Source organism: Anabrus simplex, chromosome 1 (genome assembly GCF_040414725.1).
Source record: "Anabrus simplex isolate iqAnaSimp1 chromosome 1, ASM4041472v1, whole genome shotgun sequence".
NCBI classification, from domain to species: domain Eukaryota; kingdom Metazoa; phylum Arthropoda; class Insecta; order Orthoptera; family Tettigoniidae; genus Anabrus; species Anabrus simplex.
This window is the reverse complement of record NC_090265.1, coordinates 321,290,490-321,316,415: the sequence shown is the minus strand read 5'-3', so window position 1 is coordinate 321,316,415 and position 25,926 is coordinate 321,290,490. Positions and strand designations below refer to the sequence as shown.

Genomic DNA, 25,926 nt, shown 5'->3' with positions numbered 1-25,926 from the left:
TCATGGATTCCCACATTGCACCCTGAACACCAGCAGGATGATCTGCACCTCTTTTTTGTTGGACTACATACCGCACACTTTTGCTCTTGATGTGCAGGCAGTTTTGCAAAGTAATGGCAACTGTCTCCAGATGGTCCAGGTTATGACTTCAGAGGAATATTAGGCCTAACTGGGGTTGGTTTCTTTGCCAGTATCTCCACTATTTCAACAAAATAGTAGTGACAATTCATTTGGAGACAGATGTCAGTGTTGTCCCAGTAGGCAATGTACAAATTTATCATGTCAAGCAAATTTTGAAGGATTTTTCTCCAGTATCTCCTTGTAGCATGTTTTTCAGCAACATTATGCACCTTCTGGTCCTTCAGGTCTACTCCACCCATGTGTTTATTGTAGTGTTTGGCAGTATGCAATGGTTTGGATACTTCCTTACCATTTTTTACCTTCACCAACACAGTTTCAGCATTGACATGCAGTAGAAAGGCTATATACAGGCTTTCTTTGAATTCACAAGCTAGCACCTCCCCCTTTCTATAATAGAGGACATCACCAGCTTGCAGTTTTGTTTTCATGAGCTCTTTAGGAATGCCCTTAGAATTTGCTCGGACTGTTCCCGTGAGCATGACCCCTTTCTGATGGAGAACATCTGCCAACTGACACTTTGTATAGAAATTGTCAGTAAACAAATGGTACCCCTTATTATATAGGTTGCATTTACCAACAATTTCAGTAACGATTTTCTGTGCCATGCCGTCTGGGTCACTTGAGGCATAAAAGTACTTGCCATTGTACAGCTCAGTATGCAACACATCCAGTTTTGCTTTCACACAGTTCAAACTTTTTGATGCCAAATCGAGCATGTTTCTTGTTTGGCATGTACTGTATGAAAGCAACTATTTTTCATTCCAATCAAGGATTCATCTAATGAGACTTCCGGTGCAGAAATATACAATTTCTTCCACAAAGAATTTAGGAATCTAGCATTGGTCTCACCTTGTGCCAAGAATAATACCCAGATTCATCCCTTGGAACTGCTGTGGCATTTGAATTCAAATGTACCACTCTGTTAATCAATTGGAAGTCATTCCTGGACATTGCATTTAAAAATAATGGCATATACTGGGAAAATCTAGTGCCCCAGTGTTTCTTTTCATCCTTTTTTGGGATTTAAACCTATATTCAATATAATGCCTAACCACTTCTTTAGTTTTTTCTTATCTACAGATTTCAATACTTTCAGTCTGCTGTGAGGATGTGTCTCCAGATAATCCGAATGCTGTTCTAACAATTCAGCAGCAAAATGATTTGTTTCACTACATATCATCCCCACAATTCTTCAGAAAAAAAAAAAGAGAGATTAAAATAAGGCATGGCATTTGAATTTATGGGGATGTTAGCTTGGAAGTCAGTTTTTCTTGGCATAAAATCGATACCATTTTCTACAGGTTCTGGTCCGCTAACTTTCTGCCATGAGACATCTGAATGACTGTATCACTGATGGGATCAACTAGATTACAATTAATAATACGACTGAGGCATACCTGCAGTGGTATATCATTTTCATCATCAGGGTGTTCAAATGTTTGGACATTCCTAAATCCACTTCCTTGGGCATCCCTAGAGTCATGTATGCTGTTTTTTTTCTTTCTTCTTCTTCTTCTTTTCTTCTTTTTCTTCTTCTTCTTTTTCAGAATCACTGCTATTAATTTCACTTCAAGATCTCTTGCAATGTTTTCTATTTGGTCAGCCATATCTGTTTACAATGACCACGTGGCCCATGCATCTTCAACAAGTAAATACAACAGAAATACATAACCTATTAGAGTACGAACTTAACTAAACACAACCACGAAACTTCCTCGTCACCGTCTGCTTCCAAGAATTGCGGAAAGATATTGTTATATGTCTGAAAACACACATGTAGTCAGAGTCTATTTTTTTCCGCCCTGGCACTATAAAGCGAACAGAAGAGTTGAAAAAATAGACTCTTGGCACTTGTAGGGTTAAGAAGCCTTGCATAGTTTTAAAAATATGGCCACACAATTTTAAAATATCTCCCCCCCCCGATTCATCCTATCATCATCATGATCATTGTACAGTTCCAGTTTACCGGGTACTGTTAATGAGTCTCTTCTACTTCTTCCTGTCCATATTCAACTCGTCATGGAGAACATCATCCATTGTCCATCCTCTGGTAACTAGATCAACATTGATCATGTCCATCCATTGGGTTTTGGGTCTTCCTGCAGGTCTTTTCCCCTCCACCAGTCTTTCCAAATTTATTCTGGCTGTTCTTGTAGGCTCCATCCTCATCACCTGTCCATACCACCATAGTCTGGATGTGCCAATTCAGTCTAAAAGGGATGTCTTTATTCCAGCTTCTTTCCTCACCAGCTCATTTTTTAACTTGTCCATCTTGGTCTTCTGGATGGTGGATCTACGAAATTTCATCTCCGAAGCTCGCAGTCTTGATGAATCTCTTTTTGTGAGGGTGCACGCGTCAATACCATACATCAATATTGGTATGAAATAGCTGTTAAACATCATCAGTTTGGCCGGTTTTGGAATCATGTCATCCCGTAAAAGTGTTCTTACTTGTTGGTAGAATTCTGATCCCTTTTGCACTCTGTTTGTAATTTCCTTTCTGACCAAATTATCACTGGAGATTACACTTGCAACATAAGGAAAACTATCCACACACTCTAGCTGGTGGTCTTCTAGTTTTACACTTGCTGGACGCCCTTCTCTGTTTACTGCCATCACCGCTGTCTTGGTCTCGCTGATGTTGAGGTTATATTCCTGGAACTGGGATTTCCATACGTTGAGTCTGGTCTGTACATCCCCTTCTGATTCACCCCAAATCATATCACCAAAGGCCACTGAATTCAGTTCACTTAACTATTCCTTGACGCTCTTCATTATATTGTCCATACCAGTAATGAACAGTAGTGGGGACAGTGCACTTCCTTGCTGAACTCCACTCTTGGTCTCTCACCATGATGATTGACCTTCCCCAATGGACAACATTGACACTTTTTGCATTAGCGCTTAATGAATGCCACAGGAGTTAATCTCTGACTTAAAGGTCTGGAATGTGGGCTAGGATATTCTTATCTGTAGTAAATTCTATAAATTTAAGGAACCATCTTTCGCCACTCAAGACGGTCTTTCAGATTATCATTTATCACTAAAAATAACATCTTACAAGAACTCTCTAGTTATAAAAAAGTAATAATAAAAGTACCACCATAACAGGCAGTACATTAAAAGCATTATGGACCCTTAGTTTTTAAAAAGAATTTTAAGGTGAATAATAATAATAATAATAATAATAATAATAATAATAATAATCATAGCAACAACAATGATAATACTAAGGGAACACGAGGGGTAAAGACTTCAAAGGAAAGTGCAGCGTATCATTGATCTGACCCGGGTGGGGTGCGTGACGTAATGGAGGGTCATCGGACTGGCAGCCAGTTGGATTCGAGCCAATGAAAGAGCAATGGTTTTTCAAATACCTGCCATTGTATGCTGGAGTAGAGACAAAGCAGGAATTCATTAAGATAAGATCCAAACTTCAAATTCCTAGGTGTCTGAACAGAAATAAACAAATATTTCCAAATATTGATTGTGACTTGATAAAATGTGATGATCTTTTAAAAACGAAACATGTTATTCTTTTAGACATGATATGGGCTTTTGGGCTTATGCCGTGTCGAGAAAACAAGGTGAAACCCTTTACGTTTTGCAGAGAACTTTGCTCCGCATCTTCAAAAGAAAATCTCAACTGTTCACAAGGAAGTCTTCTACAATAATGAGGGTTTGAATTTAAGAATGCATTGCCATTGGAGCTGTAGTGATACGCTTGTTCGTCACCAGATGGCTTGCTGTACGCTGGCACAGCACTCCAAGCAGGAGCTGACAACATCATTAAGCTCCAATTAAGATGTTCTACCATACAGGATGAGAGAGAGAGAGAGAGAGAGAGAGAGAGAGAGAGAGAGAGAGAGAGAGAGATCACAGGGGGCATCGGATGAATCAGGTAGAAGAAATAAATAGAAACTACCAGTAATAAAATAAAACACAATGAAAGACACCAGTATCAGTATAAAATAGAACAGAGCTGAAGAATGCACATAAAGTATGTGGAGAAAACCAGAGGAGGAGGATGATGATGTGTGATGGTGTGAGAGGGGGCATAACTGGTGTACAAACGTTATGGAAGTATGACATTAACACATAACTTAGAATGAACCAACTGGTGATAACGAACATATGAATTTGGAAAACACCGAAATTAAGTAACAATGATGTAGAAAGGATAGGGAAGAGAACTTCCTACGCAAATCCTTAATGGCTGGCAACCACGTGTTAACTGATAGCCAGTGTCCCTGTTGAAATTGTTAGAATTTTTACACATTTCCACAGCTTCCTGTAGAATTCTAGACCTGTAGTGTTTAGTGAGGGAAAGACCTCGAACATCTTGGAACACAACATCATGACCCGATGATAGGGTGTGCTCAGCTATTGCTGACTTCTTTGGCTGGTTGAAATGAATATTTCTTTGGTGTTCCTTGATGAGAGTCCTAATTGACTGGCATGTTTGGCCAATGTATACCTTGCTGCAAGTGCAACGAATTTTGTACACCCCAGGATGTAATAGTGGGGACAATTTGTCCTTGCTTTTAACTAAACTGTGGTCCAGCTCCATGGCTAAATGGTTAGCGTGTTGGCCTTTGGCCACTGGGGTCCCGGGTTCGATTCCCGGCAGGATCGGGAATTTTAACCATAATTGGTTATTTCCGCTGGCACTGGGAAAGGATGTCTTCATCATTTCATACTCATCATGTCGCGCGGGTCACCTACGGGCGTCAAATCAAAGGACCTGCATCTGGCAAGCCGAACTTGTTCTTGGGCACTGCCGGCACTAAAAGCCACATGCCACTTCATTTCACTAAACTGTGAGCAATTTTAGTGATGGTGCCAAACACGGTTTTTATATTGTGCTTGCGGAGGACCTTGGCAATTCGGTCTGTGGTATTGCAAATGAAGGCAAGTAGGCAGCTCCTTTCACTTCTTTCTGTGAGCTTTGCTTGGTCGTTGCTCTGGGATGCAGAGCTCTATGAATCTGTACATTGTTGTAACCATTACCCTTAAACATGACAGTGTGTCCATCTCCTCCTGGACATTTCAAGGCTCGCAAATTTGTGTCGCTCTCATGGTGAGTGTCGCGAGAAAGCCCCGTTTTTGTGCTGGTTAGTGGTGAATCTGCATGGAGGTAGCAATTTGTGTGAGTACATGAAGTTTCTCAGGACCTTCTGTCCATACCACAAATGGATCATCAACATACCTACACCAAATCATAGGTTTGATGGGCGCCAAAGCAATAACCTCCCTCTCAAAATGTTCCATAAAGAAATTAGCCACTACTGGCGAGAGTGGACTTCCCATAGCCACCTCATCCATCTCTTCATACAATTGTCCACCTTCCATGAAATAGCTTGAAGTCATGTACTAGTGAAATAGCTTAGTAATGTCCTCAGCAAACAGATGCTCAACGGGAGACATGACCAAGGCATTCAGCACTTCAATGAACAAGGATTCCACATCCGAAACTCACCAGAAGGATTATGGTTGACAATTTATTAAGGAAGTACAGAGAGTTCCTAATGTACGATTCAGTACGTCCTACGTGTGGCTGAAGCAACTTGCTTAGGTACTTTGCCAAAGCATGTGTAGGAGAACCCATCGCACTAACAATTGGTCTAAGAGGAATGCCTTCTTTATGGATTTTAGGAAGTCCATATAATCTGGGTGGCACTGCATCCCCTGGAGTCTTTCATTACATTTTATTTTATTTTATTAGTTTATTTCTTCTGCCACATTCATCCCGGATTCGTCTGATCTCCTCTCCGATACTTCTGAAGAAGCGGAGCAAAGTTCTCTGCAAAAAGTAAAGAGTTTCACCTTGTTTTCTTGACATGGCATAAGCCAAAAATCCCGTATCATGTCCACAAGTATGGGCCGTGAGAGCATAAATGTTAACATGTTATTCTTTGTTTAATAGCGTATTTTTATTTCTTGTTTAATAGTGTTTTTGTTTTGTTTTTTTAGTTTTTGTTTTTACAGGTATGTTACAGTGTAGTATTTTATATTGAACTTGTGTGTTCAACAGACAGAAAAGCTTTAAAGTTACATCTAAAAGATTGTGAAACATCAAATAATTATGTAGTGCACACAAACAATGAAGTATTACTTCCATACTGTGCCCTACACTACTTATACTCTATAAGGATTTCCACTTTTCTACGAAATGTTTGTATAGTTCTGAATTAAGTTTTACTTTCACTTTACTTTCTACTCTCATTTTGCCGTTCAGCATTAGCTCTCTGTTCTAATTCTTAAAAAAAAAAAAAATCCCACCACTTCATATATTAACACTACCAGTATCCATTTATCCCTTTAACAGATTTATTACAGTGGTAAGCGATTTGACTGGTAGTAACATATTAATGTTCCTTATCACTTTTCTTGGAATGAACTCAAAATTGAATTTACAGTTATATAACTGGAAAGTAGACTCTAGATACTAGCAATAGAACACAATGCAAAGGTTGGCCAGTTGGTTTTCAGTGGTACCAATGAACTCTGAGAAATTTGTTATTTGTACATTGAGAGAGGATCGTGGGTTTTTCAAGGTACTGCTTTATTAGAGTGGATCAAGAGAAGAATAAATACATTTTTCCTTCCCAAGTCCATTGTGGTTGTCACATTTTTACAAATTTGCACTGAAATTTTGTTGCATTTTTAGGAGTCAGATAGCAAAATGCAGCAAACACAACTGTGGCTTAAACCCTGCTTCTCACCTTTAAAAATTAAGATATGTAAAAACAATAAACATGGTACTGAACTGTGCCATACTCAAAAAATATGCAAATTACTTTATCAAGAACAAAATATCTGGTTAAATAGCATATAGTGTACAAGAATTTCTAAACAAAAATAATCAGCTACTTAATGAAAGGTAACTTAACTCAAACTGGCTTCTCAAGAATATTAATCAAGTTCTGCAGTACAATGGATTCCTTGTACTGTAACACACAACCAATACTTTTCTGAACAACTAATACTGCTACCAGTACTTCTTCCCAACCTGCCCATGTATGTGCCGACAGGAGGGGCACTCTCGGGCATCACTTACAGTTTACTGTTCTAACGTGAAGAGTTTTTCCTCTGCTTCTAGGCCTGTGGGATGTCTGTCTTCCTCAAGGCAGTTTCAGCTGTTTGCCACCACCATATTCCTGATGCTGTTTATTATGAGAGAGAGAGAGAGAGAGAGAGAGAGAGAGAGAGAGACACACACACACACACACACACACACACACACACACACACACACACACACACACACACACACACACACACACACACACACACACACACACACACACACACACACACACACACACACACACACACACACACACACACACACACACACACACACACACACACACACACACACACACACACACACACACACACACACACACACACACACACACACACACACACACAAATTTTGAGGGTGTGTGAAGCAAATTTGATGCCTCTGTAGTTCCCACATTCTCTGAAGTCTCCCTTCTGTTTGAGGCAACTTTGGCAGAACCTGTTCTGGCGTGGGCATGCCTGCAAAGATCTCGTTAACACCTCTGTCAGCCAGACATTTCCCTTCGCACTCTGAGCTTTCCATAGCTCAGCTGGATTGTCATCAGGCCATACTGCTTTACCATTCTTCATTTTTGATGTAGCTGCTTGAACTTCAGCTGGAGTGAACTTGGGTACAGGTCCTTGAACAGGAAGCAGTGGAGTTGCTATGTCCCATGGGAATTCTTTGTTGACCAACTTGCTGAAGTACTCCAACAGTTATCAATAACCCTGTCCTTTGTGTGCAATTTCCCTTATTGTCAAGAATATATTCTTTCCGTGCAAATTCGTCTAACAACTCACCGAAGTACTCCCTCCAGCAGTTGTTGATGGCCATGTCCTTTGTAATTTTTCCTTTATAGTCAAGAATATATTTGGTGTTGGTGTGTCTGTAATGCTTGTTATGTTGGGCGGTAACCTCATTGATTTGTTTCACACCTTCAGAAGTCTCCAGGTCTTCGTAGAAGTCTTGTACTGCTTCTCCTTTAACTTCTGTAATCACTGCCTTTCCATGTTTCATAACGGCCTTGTATATCATCTTCAGAAATGACCTGCCATGGCTGTTCCTAAACTTCCACCAATCATAAGTTCTCCTCCTTGAACGCCTCTTGGACTCGTCTTTCCACAATCAGGTCTCCTTGTTGATTTCCAGCCTTCCTTTCAAGATCTCCAGATGGTGTCTTCTGCAGTAACCAAGTTAACACTGCCAAATATGGTCCTGGCTTTGGAAAGAATTATGTTTAAAAAATAATTTTATAAAGCAAGTTTACAGTTTTCTGCATTTTAAAAATCACGGTTATAGCCACAGAATCTCAAGTACATGGAACATGGATTTAATTTTAAAAAGCAAACATATGATTTGATTTAAAAAATACAGTTGAGTCTCAAACACTTGGCACTCGATAACCTGGCAGTCTGGATAACTCGGCCGCACCCTGGCAGGGCAAGAAAAAAAAAAAAAACCACTGCACGCAGACCCGTTCAAGGTTCCGTATTCCTTTGTCTTGCATCACACTCCAACTCCTCCACCACGTCACGTTTCGTGAAAAAATGCCGAAAAATGATGAAGACGTAGACGTTGAGGACTTCCCGTACAAGCTCCTATAATATCACATAGTGAGGGATTAAAGGCTGTCAAAACCGCCCTTCAGAATTTTGAACAACAAGATGCGTCAGTAATGGACTTCCTGTTTCTTCGTCATCTTTGTGATTAAGCAGCAAAATGCAGAGTGTAGTGCAGAAGACAACAAGATATTACGCATTTCTTTTAAAAAAGTAGCCAGTTTTTGCTAAGTCGGCTAGTTAATTTTCATTATGGACAGCTTTATGCATTCATAAAGTACGTACTTTTCCTTTGTTTAAGGGTATTTAGGCAGTTTATTCTCTGTTGTATTCTCAAGTATACAATACATACAAGTACAGTACTGTATTTTCTGAGGAAACACCCATTCTTTTTTAACTCCATTTCCAATAACCCAGCATTTTCTCAAACTCTGCCACCCTTCAATCCACATCAGGCTGAGTTTTTGGGACTCTACTGTATCACATACTTTTTTTTTCTATTTGCTTACGTCGCACCGACACAGATATGTCTGATGTAGACGTTGATTCCCATAGGGAACCTAAAATATTTGTCCTGAATGAGTAAATTTATATAATACCAATATAATGGTCCGTTATTGGACATTATAAATTTTCCAGCTAACTCATTCTTGGTTGCCTGCGTTTCGCCCTCGTGTGCTAAGTTAGGCTCATCAGTTGGCAACCAAGAATGAGTTAGCTGGAAAATTTATAATGTCCAATAACGGACCATTATATTGGTATTATAAATTTACTCATTCAGGACAAATATTTTAGGTTCCCTATGAGAATCAACATCTACATCATTTGATGGCCAGGCAGGCATCTATTTTTGGAAATGAGACATAGCTCTCATAGTGCATTGGCACTGCTGGTGGCTTCAAATAGCCTATGCAGTGGCCTCCACGGTATGCACTAGCCTTGCGTCTTGGGTGGTGTGCCAAGTCCCAACTGATGAGCCTAACTTAGCACACGAGGGCGAAACGCAGGCAACCAAGAATGAGTTAGCTGGAAAATTTATAATGTCCAATAACGGACCATTATATTGGTATTACAGATATGTCTTGCGGCGACGATGGGACAGGAAAGGCCTAGGAATTGGAATGAAGCGGCCAGTGGCCTTAATTAAGGTACAGCCCCGGCATTTGCCTGGTGTGAAAATGGGAAACCCCGGAAAATCATCTTAAGGGCTGCCGACGGTGGGGCTCGAACCCACTATCTCCCGATTACTGGATACTGGCCCGAATTTGAACCTGACTGATTACCCTTTGGTGAGAAGTCTGTGACAATGTAACTTGATTGTCAAGCCACTAAGATTACGTTAGGAATATTAAAGCAGGTCCTAAAGAAGTTAGAACTTGCTGCCTGAACACAATGACTACAAAAAAAAAAAAGTGTCAACGTCAAAATCACTGATGAAATCTGTTCAAAATAACAACAAAAAAGTTCATTTAATGGAAACGCACACATTTATTTCTTATGTAGTATGCAGGCATTTAAAACTCACCAGTGTCATGGGTTTATGAATAAAAAATGTTAGTTAAAGAATCTTTCAATGTCTGTTCTCAAATAATAAGAATATTTCTCTTCAAAATTATGTAGTGGGTTTGTTACAGTATCTGGTGCTGTGTACCTGCAATTGTATTGATGCATTTTACCTGAATGAAATTCCTTTCTTGAAACTTGGCAAGAAAAATGAAATTAGAGAATTCAGTAACCAAAACTATCTTGAAGACTTTATGGATATTTCCAGTGAATAGAGCAGAAGAAATTGGGTAGTGGAAAATCTCAAAAATTACAAAATCTGACTTGCATATTTTTATGTAAAAGCAAGAGTTAATGACGGAAAAAAGAGGAATCATAATTTGTTTTACTAGGTTCCTGGCACATGAGAAGGTGGAAGTGGAATGGGAGACACAACACAATCCAAAAATTTAATATTTCCTATGGAGTTGCATACTTTAACAAGCGCCTTGAATATCTGTATATATTTAAGTTAATTTCCGTAAATGGCAACTGATAAAGTTTATCAGGGAAGTAGCGACTTTTTAAAGTCTAGAGAATGTAATCAACCAGAGTAGTCAAGAAAGAGATGTTTACCATATTGAGGTTTTATGGTTATACTATTACAAGTAATAAAAGACAAGCAGGGAAAGATGTCTTGGTTCCATATAAGAAAAAGATAATATATATAATAATAAAAGTCTAAATAAACTTACCTCAAATAAACTGGCTTGGAGTTGGTCAATGCTGACAGTTTCTTCTGTTGGTCCAATGTCAGACTGCCCCACGTACACAACTCCTCCGCAATCGGTACGGTTACGGGAACTAAGGTGGATCTGCCAACATTTCAATTATATTTGATAACTCACTTAAGCAAAACTAGTGAATGAAAGCTTGTAACGTTCCAGACATCACAATGTAATTGTGGTAATTTTATTATGTTTAATTAATTCAAGTATGATATATTTTTACGTCATGATATTTATCTTCGCATGTAATTTTATTATAATTCATGTTTGATCATTTGCTCACTATCATTTCATTACTTTGTAACTACGACTTTTAAACGAGGGCTGAATATCCTTATATTAACATAGATTCTTGCGACATTCGTTTAAATTTAACTTGCAGTAAATTTTCCTCTATCTTGCCACATCACCGAGGAAGGAGGAGTGACAAATTTAGACATCAAATTCTGGGTAAAGCGGGCATGACTTCAAGCGTTGTAACCGCAGCTACTGTATTTCGAGCTGAGTAATTCAAACTGGTCACCGCCTACATTTTCAAAGGAGCGTCCCGTTGTCATGGATACTGAGTGAAATGGCAAATGGAAGAACAGTTGATAGCATCGTTTGGATCCATCATCTTCAATATTATGAGTGGGGAGAGACGTTGTCACCTGACTGGACCACGTGCAGCGACCTGTAATTAGAGCCAGGAAAGGTTATAAAAGGGTGTGCTGGAGCTCTTGGGGGGATTCTCTCTGCGACTTCATTCTATTCTGTTCGATTCTGTCTCGTATTTCGCTGGAGGTCTGAGGACTTGTCTTATGGTTGTTGTACCATAGTGGACTAGTGTCACTTCTACATTCATTACTTCGTTACCACGACGTGGTACTTAAGAATTTCTGAATGATGGGTGTATATAGCCACTCTCATCAGGAAGTACAAACAGCTCTGTATTAGGCCAGTTTGTACCAGTCTAAGACAATAGGTAGCATTAAACTAGATAGAAATGAAACTTCGGTGCACATTTTCAGTAAAGCTTGAAGGATTGTTGAGTATCCTCTCCACATAACCCTAGGAGGTTTTTCTAACTATGATTTAGGGCTCATCTCCAATATATGGGATAGAGCATAATAGGGAGTGTTAGTGTCGAAGCCATCTTCCAATTACTGGTAGGTGCACTTGGCAAGGCAGGAATGGTACTTGGCAGCAGATGGAAATACTAAACTTTACACTATTGAGAATCTTCCACCGTTTTGATACTTTATTTTACCTTTTGGCAAATTTTTTATTTATATGTTAACAGTACATGTTTCGTTCCTTGTTTAGGAACATCCTCAGCTGTTATAGTGGCTTAGGTGAATGGTTAAAATTTTAAAATACATAGATTTACAAATACATTGATTCACTTAAAAACTAAATACGAATTAAGATAGATGATATTAAAAACAGTGTGGGGTTAGTGTGTTACTGGTATGAGAGCAGATGATTACATGGTTGACTGACTTAAAACTATGTCTATTCATTAGAATAGTTGTTCAAAAAAAATTTCACTTTGTTACATAAAAAGTCTGTATGCAATTAAAATTCTTTAAAAAATGTTTGACTTCATAGCATTGTTCGAATTGTTGAAAGTTTTTCTTCCTTTCCTTCCAGGTAAGTTGTTGTATGTTGTGTGCTTGCTTATAGTGCTTTTGACTGAGTCTAATGCGGAAACTTTTGGAGCTGATTGCTGATCTATTAATGTGAAGGGAGCCTCGTTACAAATTTCTGAAATGAAATAAAATACGGTAGTGGGAATTTGTTCGAAAGCTGTGTCTTTGCGTAATATAGAATGAATAAAAAAGTTCATTTACCTTGCTATAGCTGAATTCTGATTCTACTGTGACCCTGGAGGGGCGTTTGATACTGCTTTGCGTCTGGTGAAGTAATGGTGTGTGTATTCCGTTGTATGCTCCTCCCTATGGGGAGGTGAGGCTGCGGAGAGGGGAGGGGGCGTGTCGGTTACAGTGACGGCATCAACTTTGGGAGGGCTGGGTAGAGGGGATGTACAAAATGGCGGAGGCTCTGTCTTGTTCATTCTTCTACTATCTGTATTGTGTCTTTTGCCTAATGCTTCGAGACTTGATAATGTCCCTTCAAATAAAGGGTTTCTATTATCAATAGTTTCATTGAGGTTATTGTCTTGATCACTTTTTTTGTTCTAAATAAATATATAGGTTTTCTAAAGTATTAAGGAGAGCTCCTTTGTTTATTTTATGTAATATAGTTAAGTCCTGCTCTATGGTTGTAAATGGATGTCCCGTTAAACTCATGTGCTGGCCCATCGCGGAAATTTTTTTATGTCTTTCGGCATTGACATGTTCTTGGTATCTTACAGTAAAACTGTGCCCAGTTTGTCCGACATAACTTTTTTTACATTGATGGCATTTTAATTTATATACCCCTGATTTAGAGTGTTTGTTTTTACCTAGGGAATTGACAATGTTGTGATAAAAAAAATTTTGCTTCGTGTTGTTGCTGGTTGAAAATGCGATCTTATAATTATGTTTTCTGAATAAATTGGTTACTGTGTATAGGTTAGGGTTGTTGAATGTGAACTTAGCGTATTTGTCTTTCTTTTTCGTTTCGGGTGTTAGATTGGTTCGCAATTTTTGTTTGAATTTACCGATTATTTTGTTTATTATCTTTGGTTCGAAACCGTTATACTGGGCTTGTTTGCGAATAAAGAGCAGTTCTTTTTCTCTTTCTGTGTGTGTAAGGGGTATGTTAAACGCTCTGTATATGTAACTGTAATAAGCTGACCTTTTTTGCGATTCTGGGTGCAATGAGTATTTTTTTATTGTGGTGGGAGTGAAAGTAGGTTTTCTATGTATCTTGAAGACGAACTCTTCCCTTTTTCGTGTTACATTTATGTCCAAAAAATTTATTGATTTTTCTTTTTCTAGTGTGAACTTTATTCTGGAATCAAGTGTATTTAATTTATTGAGGATATCGACACTGTTATTCTCTTTTTGATCTATTACGGCAAAAATGTCTTCTACGAAGCGTATCCATAAATTAAGACCTTCTCTTTAAGATCTAACTTTTAAGACTATATTTCCGTTTCTAATAAAACGTGTATGTCTAACAGCAAGAAACACATGGAAACAGTGACTCTGAGAAATGGAATAAATGAAGATGAATATACATCGTATCATTTATAATTCCCCTGAACATCTCTTCTTTATTCCCTTAAGAAGAAAACTATAGTACATCATATGATTAGGCCTATACCCCAGGGAGTAAAGAATACAGGGGAGATGCGTTGAAGCTCTGAGGGTGAAGCCCAATGACAATACATTTCACCAGTTTGATTTCATATTAAGGGAATTAAAGGAATTAAACAACTTAGAACTCACACATGGGTTTTTGAATGCTGTTGATAAATTAATCAGAAGTACAGTAGGGCCTAAAGGAAATAACTGTTTTACCAACAGATTGTCCCGACTGTATTCTCTAGAGCTCAAAAAATATGCGTAACTTGGGCATTATGAAAACATATTGGGAAGTTTTCCTTCAATGCATTAACAACTGTAAAGGGCAGACTTCTGGAATACTTACCTGCACGGACTTGCCTCCGGGAGGTAAGTCGGAAGTATGCAGTTGCCCACACACGCTCAGACTAAATGACTATTTACCGAGGAAGTTGAATACGGTACGTCACGCTCAGCTATTTTCTGTTTAAGATTATGGGCTTCGGATGGTTGAAAAATGTATGCGGATCGAAATTAATTAGATACCGGTAGTCGGTATAGAAGATGAGTTGTTATCTGGACACAAGACGCGCAAAAATAAATTTCAGTTTTCATATTTGTAGGTTACCACATTTACATTTTCTGCCGCAACTCTGAGATGGCGCTTTCGTCGCAAAGTCTCCGGCTGAATTCAAACAACGCTAGAATGTCAGAGACTTGCCTGCAGACTTTTTGTCGGCAGACTTATCGGCCATACACACAGAGACATGTCTGAAGAGACTGGTTTGTGCAGACTTACCCCCGACTAAGTCTGCGCGTGTATGGGGTCCTTAACAGGCTGGACTCCGATGTTGACCCACTTCTGTTACAAACGAGAAATTTTCAGCAAGAAATACAGGGTAGGTAATCTAAGAAGCCTTGGTTTTGCTCCTGATGAACAACATAACGTACAGATTCTTCAGAAGAAACCGAGAGATCAGCAGTTTGAAACATGGGAAAATCTACCATACTGCGGAAAAGATGTCTTGCATTTTTCAAAATATACAAAAATACGTGGATTACAATCAAGAAAGGAATTTCAACTTCCCAATGGACTAATGCCATCAAAATAAACTGCAATGTACTAGCAGTCCAAAGCATTTCACGCAGAAGCCAACAAAACCACTGCCGTCACTGTAGTGAGATAGAAACCCTCTCTCATGTTCTTGGTTTTTGCCTGAAAGGGGAACTATTGAGAAATAACAAGCACCACAGGGTCAGGAGTAGTACTGTAGAACTTATCAAAACATTTGTCAAATTTTAAGTCTTTGAAGAACTGCGCAGTATCTCTGCCAACTGATGTAGCTATTTTACGTACTTTGAAGAAAAGTATTACATGCCTGCCAGTCACCGGGAGGCGATTGGGTTGCTCTTTGGTGCCCAAGGATCTGTCTAAAAATTTCAGTTAATTTCTTCCTTTGTTTTGGCATTTCTGTTTCATTTTAAAAATATATTTATTTAGATGTTCTACATAATTCACTGCCAATAATAAATCACCAATAATACGGTATATGTAGAGAAAAATAAAGTATTCCTCATCGGGGTATTTCAGAATTAAAAATATATAAGAGCATTTTATCCTATAAATACCGCATAAAAATTTGAATGGCATTACAGTACATTACTGTCCCGTTGATGATGTTACTGTATGGTACCCCTATTCTAGCAGCTATCCCTAGCAATTATCCCTTGTGGATTCTCTGTCTCTGAATCAGTTTTTTGGTAATATCTGAAAAAGCTGATATAATGGAGCAACCCCCACCTTGCACCATAAGTATAATGATATTAGTTGTGCCAAAATATGAAGTGAAACATATACAAATGTTCATTGCTGTTAGAAAGGCCAAGTGACTGACATGTCTGTCATAAATTTGTACTTTTTAATCAGTTTTTCTCTGAACAAAAAGGTGAAACTAGAAAGAAGGATTTGAGTAATAACTTCAATAAACACTTCAAAATGCACTATCTTTTTAAAGGCTACTTTAGCTACAGATTAATCGTTTCTACATACCTGGTAAGGACTGGACTTAGATCTCTGTTCGGAAAGGAAGTCTGACCTTGCAGGACCACGACAACACAACTCAGCCTTTACAGTTTCTCCAGCCTCTTCATTGTCTTTGCCATGCTTTCCTTCCTTCACATCAGATCTGTTGTCAACTACGCATGTGTCTGTCTTCTCTTTATCCAATTCAATGCTGGCTTCTTCAGCAATTTTAATGTTAGACAACTGAGGAATAAGCTCAGTTGTAACAATATTGCTGCCATTATCTCTTTTATTTTCATTGCTTTCATGTTCAATCCTGATACTGCCTGGCTCTCTCAGTCCCATGTTTGATGGTTTGAGTGTAATATTATTCACTCTATTTACCAGAGATGTTATATCTATTGTATTATTATTATTCTTTTCATTGTCTGATCTGAAAAAGAAAATGTAGTTATCAGATAGGTGATCTTATGGCTAATATTGTTTGTTGTGAGTTAGGAGTAATGTGCATACATAGGCTAATAATTCACAGGTAAAGTGTCACTACAATATAAACCTTAGACCAAAAATAATGTATATAGTGATACTAACCGATTTCACTGCGTTTCATTATAGCGGTACGTTACAAGCCGCTAAAAGCCAGTGCCTTAAATAAGTATGTATGCATATATTTGAAGGAACATAAGACAGATCACAATACCAGTATTCAAGTTGTTCTAACATCAATTAATTCTTAGAATGCACACGTGTAGATGAGAATTAAGATCACTGGTGTTGGTTCAAACATGCTACAGCCATGTTCTTGAAGATCTCCAATTAAAAAAGTAAGTGTGAATGTTGTTTTACCGAAACTGAATTAGTTTAGTAGTGCGAAGAGAGGGGATTTTTTCAGATATGTTTGATTGCCAAGATTGGTTTGATTGGCTCAATTTTTTTTCTATGTGTTATTTCTATCGTCTCATTTATGTTTGATTTGCCTTCAATTTTGATGTGAAACCGAATTGGTGTAGGGGTAAGGGGACGAAATCTGTTCTGCTGAGCGAGGAGGATTGCTATGTAGTTAAAATCTGTGCCTTAGTATATATTAGATAATTGATGTATGCTAATGATTTCGGACATAAACGTGTAAATAATGAATTAAAGAGTACTTGCATGATTATTTTTAATGATACAATAACAACCTCCATAACATCGTATGTGGAAGAGGGGAGTAGGGGTCTTCTTTACTACTGCCTCCTTTATGTACGATTTGCTTTTAATTTCCGATATGCAAAATTTTAAGATCTGTGTAGTGGTCTGTGAAATGGTGGGAGCTGTCATATATGTGCTCTCCGAATGCTGAATGGCATTTGTATCTGACTGCATTTTTGGTTCTTTGCATCTGGTGTGGAAATTGTTTTGTTTGGCCTATATATGTGGCATTGCAATTTGGTTCTTGACATTCAAGTTCATAAACTCCTGATTTGGAGAAACAGTCTTTCTTGGTTAGGTTGCATTTGTTAATGTGCTTTGTAGCATGTTGTTTGTTCTGAAAGCTACTTTTACACCTTGTTTATGGAAATTCCTAGTTATTTTGTGCGTGTTCATTGTTAATTGCTCGGATAAGTATTTTCACAGGTATGTTATATTGTTCCTAAGTGTTATATCCGATCTGTACTGAACTAAGAGTCTCTAAGCCTGGGATAGAGAAAGTCAATTAAGGCGACGGCCGCTTCCTTCCCATTCCTAGGCCTTTCCTATCCCATCGTCACTATAAGATCTCTCTGTGTCGGTGCAACGTGAAACAAATAGGAAAAAAAAAGTGAAATCTGTCTGTAGAAGAATAAGGGTAGAGTATCTCCAGAACGAGGTAATTAGACCTAAGTACTGTGGCGGCCGGTCAGCACGTGCTACCGGGCTACAACACGTAGCTTGGAACTGTAAGGAATATTGTTTATGTACAGTACAACTATCCTGGTGCCTTTTCTTTGTTTTGAGTACGATATGAATTTTTGTTTCGTGAAAATCAGGACGAGATCTGTCGTACACCTAGCTCTGTTCTCCCGGGGAACCTGGCTCGTGCTCATGTGAAGTGAGCTCTGGCTTGTAGCCTGAAGGAAGCAATACGCAGGCGCAGCCAAGCTTGCCACACACCCCGTAGTCGGTGGAGTAGGCCTATACCATAAACCGGGATCAACTTTCACCGATCCTGTCTATAGATAATTCCGCTCCCGCAAGGGGGTAGAAGTATAGTCCTCTCCGTGTAAGGACGTACCCTAAAGGCCTGTTTTTACATGTAGGACTGTGCTGCGACTGTGCTTCGACCGTGCTGTGTCGTCCGCAATCGCCAAACAGTATAAAGCATTCCATTTGCATTGAACAGCAGTTGAGTATTTTCACATGTAGGACTGTGTCCCTACCGTGTTGGTACCGTGCTGTCATGACTCGCCAAGCAGAGCGATTACGGCCCACACAGTCGTCGCCTGGTCTCAGCACAGTACCACATGTGAAAATTAGAAACGGTCGCCGTAGTGTCGTCAAGCCGGACTTCCGTCTTATTTCGGTGGTAATCGGAAGCACTCGGTCGCACGTGATCCAGAGATAAATGAGGACAGAATACCATCGAGTGCGTAGTACGCTGTCTGAGTACTGTGCTCGTTGGTTGAGATACATTGTGTGATAGTTTGCAGTAATAGGTGTGGCGCAGTTGTCTTCCTTAAAGATGGAAGAACAAGTGATAATTTTAGTTCAACAACATGAATGCCTTTATAATTTGCAGCATAGAGACTATGACAACAACCATTTAAAAGACAAAATATGGAAGGATATTGCAGTGCAACTCAACATCACTGGTAAGTTTCTTCTAGAAGCCTGTTATTGTGCAGGAAGATATCGTTTAGGCCAAACTGAAGTGATTAATTTGTACTTCCCCGCTATTTTCAGCTGAAGAATGCAAAAATAAATGGACTTTGCTGAAATCTTACTATAGAAGAGCCTTGAACAGGAGAAGAACTGTGAGTGGCCAGGCTGCCAAGAAAATTAAAAGATGGAGGTTTGAAATGCAAATGGAATTTCTCAAACCTTTTCTACAGGAGCGAGAGTAAGTTCAAATGTTTCTTAGGTTATCCGTAAAAATTACAAACAATTATTATTATTATTATTATTATTATTATTATTATTATTATTATTATTATTTTCTTTTTTTCAGAACTCTCACAAATTTGGACGAAGAACGGGAGGAAAGTGAGGGCACATACGAGTCTGCTGATAATAATGCTGATAATTCAACACCACGATCTACTCCGTCCCCAGCGGTATCAACGGTGTCAATAAAGCGTAAAAGTGCAACATCACAGGAGTCATCTACACGTACATCTGATTTAGCGACAACGTTAAATCAGTTTATTTCATCCAGAACCACAACTCAGCAGATGTTGGACCCAGCCAAAAGGAAACTGATGACGTTCTTCGACGACATATCCGAAACAATGCTGAAATTTAATGAACTCGAACAGGCAGAAATTAAGCGGGAAATTTTCAACATTGTTAACAACAAGGAATTAGAAATTCTTCGAAAGGAAGCAATGCAGAGAAACAGCAATATAGTGGGATATAATTTAGCTAATATGAATACTGGAAACAGGACCCATCACGTTTCCGCACATGGCAATCTCCCTCATCTCAGCTTGTATGATCCTGGCACAAGTACTCCAGCCATAATACCGAGCCAAGAAACTCATTACCAGTAGCCTAGCATGGAGGACAGAATATAACATTAACATTTTATTTTTTAACTAGTGTCATTTAATAACAGAGCATATGTATCATATACTGTGCTGAAAATACAGTGAATAAAATACAATGAAGCAAACTGTACATGTACGTCTTTGTGTTATCAGTTATTAATCACACTTTCCTTCCATCACAATATCCCTTGTCTAGGGACCCAATTTGTCATTCATGAAATATTCTCAAAACGTTTGCCTGACTCTTGTAGCCTCAAAACTTCCATGAACCCCAACATGTGGTAGCGCAGTAAACAATGATTGCTCAGGACGTATTATGTTGTCTTCGTAATCGTTTACTACTGGCAGGTCACTGAGTAAATAGTTGTGTAATACACAGACTGCCAACACTACTTTTTCAGCATTTTCTGGGTGCATATGGAGTCTTCCATAGAGTACCGTATGTCTCTGGACAGCAATGCCAAAGGCATTCTCCACTATTCGTCGTGTTCTCGACTGCCGGAAATTATAATTCGCCTGCCTTTCATCACTGCGAGCTGTGGATCCGGGGTACGGACGCATCAGATACGTTCGTTTTCAGTGGGAAAGCTTCATCACCAAGTATTACATAAGGCACAACAGGTTCATTACAATTTGGCAACGGTTTAGGACCTGGTATATTTAACGTTTTGTTTTCCAAAGATCTTCCTAAAACTGATCTTGAGAATAGTCCTCCGTCACTGGACTTGCCATAACCTCCTACATCAACAGCAATGAATCTGTATTTGGCATCCACTAATGCCAAAAGAACGATAGAGAAAGTATGTTTATAGTTAAGGTAATCGCCCACTACACCGCGCCGCGCCGCGCAGCGCAGCCGAGAAGAAATTTCCGTGGTCTGCTTCTTGTGAAATGAAATGCCTTAACGCCCACTGCAGGGAGCCGCGCCGCGCCGCGCGGAACAAGCTTGTGGAATTTCCGCACCAGAAGCCCCCAGGTTTCTGGAACGGAACTTTTTCCTTTCGGCGCGCTTGTATGGGCGAGGGTAGAAGGAAGGAATAACGGAAAGAATGTGGTTTCGTGCCGTTTCGGCAGTCTTCGTGAGTCCTCGACTAGTGCCAGCACGCTCGTACCTTCACGCGGTTAGTGGTATTGTGCACTGTACGCCTTTTCTCGGCGATAGGTGATATTTTCTCGCTCTACACACGGCTTTTTTATTTGCTAGTTGCTTTACGTCGCACCGACACAGGTGATGGTGGTGGTGATTATTGTTTTAAGAGGAAATACAACTAGGCAACCATCCTCTATATAACACTAATCAGACGGAAAAATGGAAGGGATCCGACACTTCGAAAAATGAAAGTATCGGCCAAAGGAAGACGAGGGCCACGAAGGGCTTGAAAATGAAGGACTTCCTAGCCCTCGCAAACCTAATAGCTTCGGGGTCGGAAAAGAACAAGAGTTGACCAAGAGAGGTCGGATAGGATAGATGAAAGTAAGGAGCCTGGCACAAGTAAGTGGAAGCAATGCCAGGACTCAGCTGAGGGCCCCCGTGGTCGCCAACCCACGCTCCATAGTTCAGAGCCCCTGGGGCCCCTTTTAGTCGCCTATTACGACAGGCAGGGGATAACGTGGGTGTTATTCTACCACCCCCACCCACAGGGGGACTGCTACTATCACATTCCTTTCCATATCATTTCCCACCGGGCGAGTTGGCCGTGCGCGTAGAGGCGCGTGGCTGTGAGCTTGCATCCGGGAGATAGTAGGTTCGAATCCCACTATCGGCAGCCCTGAAAATGGTTTTCCGTGGTTTCCCATTTTCACACCAGGCAAATGCTGGGGCTGTACCTTAATTAAGGCCACGGCCGCTTCCTTCCAACTCCTAGGCCTTTCCTATCCCATCGTCGCCATAAGACCTATCTGTGTCGGTGCGACGTAAAGCCCCTAGCAAAAAAAAAATATCATTTCCAGCATAGCTGATTATCTTATCAAATAATTCTGAATCAGCGTCAGCGCTACCCTTTCCCGGTCTGTACACTCCAAAGACATCAAGTTGCCTATTATCTTTAGAGAAGAGCCTTACCTCCAGAATTTCATGTTTTTCATCCTTAACTTTTTCGTAGCTTACAACTTCTTCGTTCACCAGAATGAATACTCCCCCTCCTACCGTTCCTATCCTATCTCTACGATACACACTCCAGTTCCGTGAGAATATCTCTGCATCCATTATATCATTTCTCAGCCATGATTCAACTCCTATTACAATATCTGGTAAGTATATATCTATTAAATTACTTAATTCGATTCCTTTGTTTACAATGCTTCTATAGTTGAGCACTAACATTTTTATGTCATCCCTACTTGATTTCCAGTTCCCTCTTTGACATCTTTCCATACATAATTGCAGTCTTTTGCTAGTTGCTTTACGTCGCACCGACACAGATAGGTCTTATGGCGACGATGGGACAGGAAATGGCTAGCAGTGGGAAGGAAGCGGCCGTGGCCTCAATTAAGGTACAGCCCCAGCATTTGCCTGGTGTGAAAATGGGAAACCACGGAAAACCATTTTCAGGACTGCCGACAGTGGGGTTCGAACCTATCTTCCGAACACTAGATACTGGCCGCACTTAAGCGACTGCAGCTATCGAACTCGGTACACACGGCTTAACTAGGTTCAATAGTTCATAGAATTTTTCTTGGGACATACGAAAGCAGTGGGAAAATTTACTTCGGTCCTTTAGTAGATCAAGAAATAAATGGTGAAACTCTCCGTACGTTTCCCTTTTCTCATAAATGTTGTGGACCCAAACTTTTCTTTCGCGTTTTTCTTCTTCCTCATTTGCAAGTATCGCAACCGCAAATAATAACTCCTCCTCGGAACTGGAACTCATATTTCTGTGTGAGCTGCACTTCCCTAACTGGAGAGAGGCGGCGCGGTGAGGTGTGCTGTATGGGCGAAGTCTCGGAAAATGGCCCGTGGAATGTTCCACAAGCTTGTTCCGCGCGGCGCGGCGCGGTTCCCTGCAGTGGGCGATTACCTTTATAAAAGAGAGACCCGCTGCTTGGGGGCGCTTGAATAACAACGTGTTTTCCGTCTAAAGCTCCTATACAGTTCGGAAAACGCCACAGATCATAGAATTCTTCAGATATTTTCTTCCACATTTCCTCAGTAGGTTGGGGCATTTCTTGTGGAGACAAAATGTCCCAAATAGCCTCACATGTGAAGACTATTATAGAGTGAACAGCTGTCGGGGAAATTATGTAACAAACTCGTGGAGATCTGCGAATTTCCAGATGCGAGATACCTGGAAAATTTGTAAAAATTAATATTAATATCTACTCAGTGTACATTTCAAAGTTAATTAACTGCATATATATGCGTATAATGCTAGTGGACATGTAAGTGCCAAATTTACACCAAACGTACACTGATGTTCGATCAAAATACTTCAGTACATATGAATATTATTTACCGTAATGTTAATGCTAGTCTCTCTTCTGCACTAATGGATTTCCTCCATTTTGAATTCTTTTTCGTGAGATGTGGTTTCAGTTGTTGAAGCAAATTGTCAAACTTGGAGTAACTCATTCGAAAATATTTTACGAATTTTTCTTGGTCATTTCGTAGCCGACCGAAAATTGTGTGAAACTCTCCTTCTTCTCTCGTTGTAAACAATTTATGAACCCAGTATCGTTTCTTATTTTTCTTCTTCTTTTGTTGTAAAACAATGTACGCTGCACAGGCGATAACTACGTCTTCTTCGTTCGGATCCATGTCTCCAACCTGTGAGCACAGATGCAATGAACAAGGACCACGTGACCACAACACAGTCGCAGCATAGTCCTACATGTGAAAAGACACAGTAGGCGACACCGCCGTAGCACGGTCGAAGCACAGTCGCAGCACAGTCCTACATGTGAAAACAGGCCTTAAGGGTGCAACCTTACCCTTTCTCCCCTGTAATATTAACCCATTTCATCCCACTGGTAGGATTTCCTACCGGTATAGTTTTCTCTACCTAGATGGCAGTGCATTCAGTTAATTTGTTTATTCATTGCATTAGCATATTCCTTGACCTTCATAGAGAAGCCAGTTATAAAGATCCATACCATCATTTTGTGCTATTAATCACCACAGGTGTATTAGTTTGAGCAAAAGACAGAGTGGAATGAAATGGCATACAGCAACAGACATACATCGTAAGTATTCCTTTACTTCAGCTTGGATTTGAGTAATATTATGTATTTAAGTTCTCAAGACAGTCAGGAAGACTGTGTTGCTACTGGAATTTTGATCATTATTCTTGAAAGGGCAACAATGAACAATTTAAATCCTCTGGCAGGATTTCCTGCCATTGGGATATAACACTATCATTGTTAGCCATAATATTTATAGTTCTAAAAATGCGTGTTCTTTTTATTTTAGGCTGTGCGTCAATGAAATATGTGACCTGTTAGAATGTGATGCGCTGGATGATGTCAATGTGACTGGAATTTCTGTACTCCCGCCAGTTGAAGATGCAAACGCAGAGACAGATGCTGACTCCGACAAAAGTGATGAAGTGGATTTTCAGTTGCATCATTTACCTAGGCGTATACTCAAAAGTTCTGCTGAACTACTTATAGAAACGGACGAAGATCAGCCAGTATTTAGTAATTCTAATACTTTATGCTCACCATCAACCTCAGCAGTAATACCCATCGACCCAGTCAAAGAAAGTGGACTAGAGAAAATGGCTTTCCTTGCACCCAATATGTCACCTAAATTTCCTATATCCAGAGAGACCTCCAATGTCCTCCACCAGAGATCTGTGCGCCATACTTCGGTTACATCATTAGCCGGACCAGCTGTTACAACAGATGAAGCTCAAATGCCACCAAAAAAGGTGAAAAATCAGAAAATAAGTTTTGGTGCTTGTGACAAAAGAGTTGGACTAAACATACCATCGTACAAAGAGCCTTACCATCCAAATCTGACAGATTATTGGAGGGAACACTTGAAATCTCCTATGGACGCCTTTCAGGTACTTTATCCAAATAAACTCATTGATCACATTTTAGAGCAAAGTAAAATATGCAGTGGACAAAAGAATCTTTCAGTAGAGTGCTTGACTAAAGAAAATATTCTAGTTTTCTTAGGAATATTACTCCTTTCTGGTTACGTACCTTTGCCTACCAGACGTATGTTCTGGAGTTTGTCCTCTGACACACATAACGAACTTGTAAGTAAATCCATGCGCAGAAATACGTTTGATGATATAATGAGACGGATTCACTTAGCAGATAACACAGCTATTGATGGAGACTTATTACAAAGTTAGGCCCATGTTTGACATGCTCAATGAAGCGTTCAAAGCTATAGATAATCCAGAGTTTCTAAGCATTCATGAAACTATAGTACCTTATTATGGAAGACACCGTACAAAACAGTTCATTCGTGGCAAACCCATCAGGTTTGGTTTTAAACTTTGGACCATTTGTTCAGCAGATGGCTATATGCTTCATGTCGAACCATATTGCGGAAGCAGCACTCGTATTCCACCTTCAGGATCAGGCCAAGGATATGATATTGTTACAACACTTGCCAAAAAATGTAACATTGGAGCTGGTTCACATATTGTTTTTGACAATCTTTTCACCTCCATTCCTCTTCTGGAAGATTTGTCACAAAAAGGAATAGCTGCTACGGGGACTATCAGAGAAAATAGGACTGGAGATGCACCCCTCATTGACAAGAAATCATTAGAAAAGAAAGGAAGGAGAGCTATGGACCAAACAGTTGCCGATGATACAATAGTGTTAGTAAGGTGGTTTGACAATAGAGTTGTAACAGTTGCTAGTAATGCTGTAAAATCCAATCCACTTACATATGCTAAAAGATGGTCTGCCAAACTGAAGTGCCTCAACCTAAACTAATAGTAGTCTATAATAAATACATGAGAGGAGTT

General features: G+C 39.7%; 1 protein-coding gene and 1 pseudogene across 3 annotated transcripts in view; both read right to left on the bottom strand.

Moving 5' to 3' along the window:
* The window catches only part of LOC136856749 (serine-rich adhesin for platelets), a 369,374-nt gene that overhangs the window by 84,142 nt on the left and 259,306 nt on the right, over window positions 1–25,926 (bottom strand). For all 3 annotated transcript variants that reach the window (XM_067134840.2, XM_067134838.2, XM_067134839.2), the window contains 2 exons: window positions 16,302–16,707; window positions 11,007–11,126 (listed from right to left, as the gene is read on the bottom strand). In XM_067134840.2, coding sequence (XP_066990941.2) covers window positions 11,007–11,126; window positions 16,302–16,707 — 526 coding nt within the window. The remainder of the gene's footprint in view (window positions 1–11,006; window positions 11,127–16,301; window positions 16,708–25,926) is intronic.
* LOC137497019 (uncharacterized) lies at window positions 20,225–23,753 on the bottom strand (annotated as a pseudogene).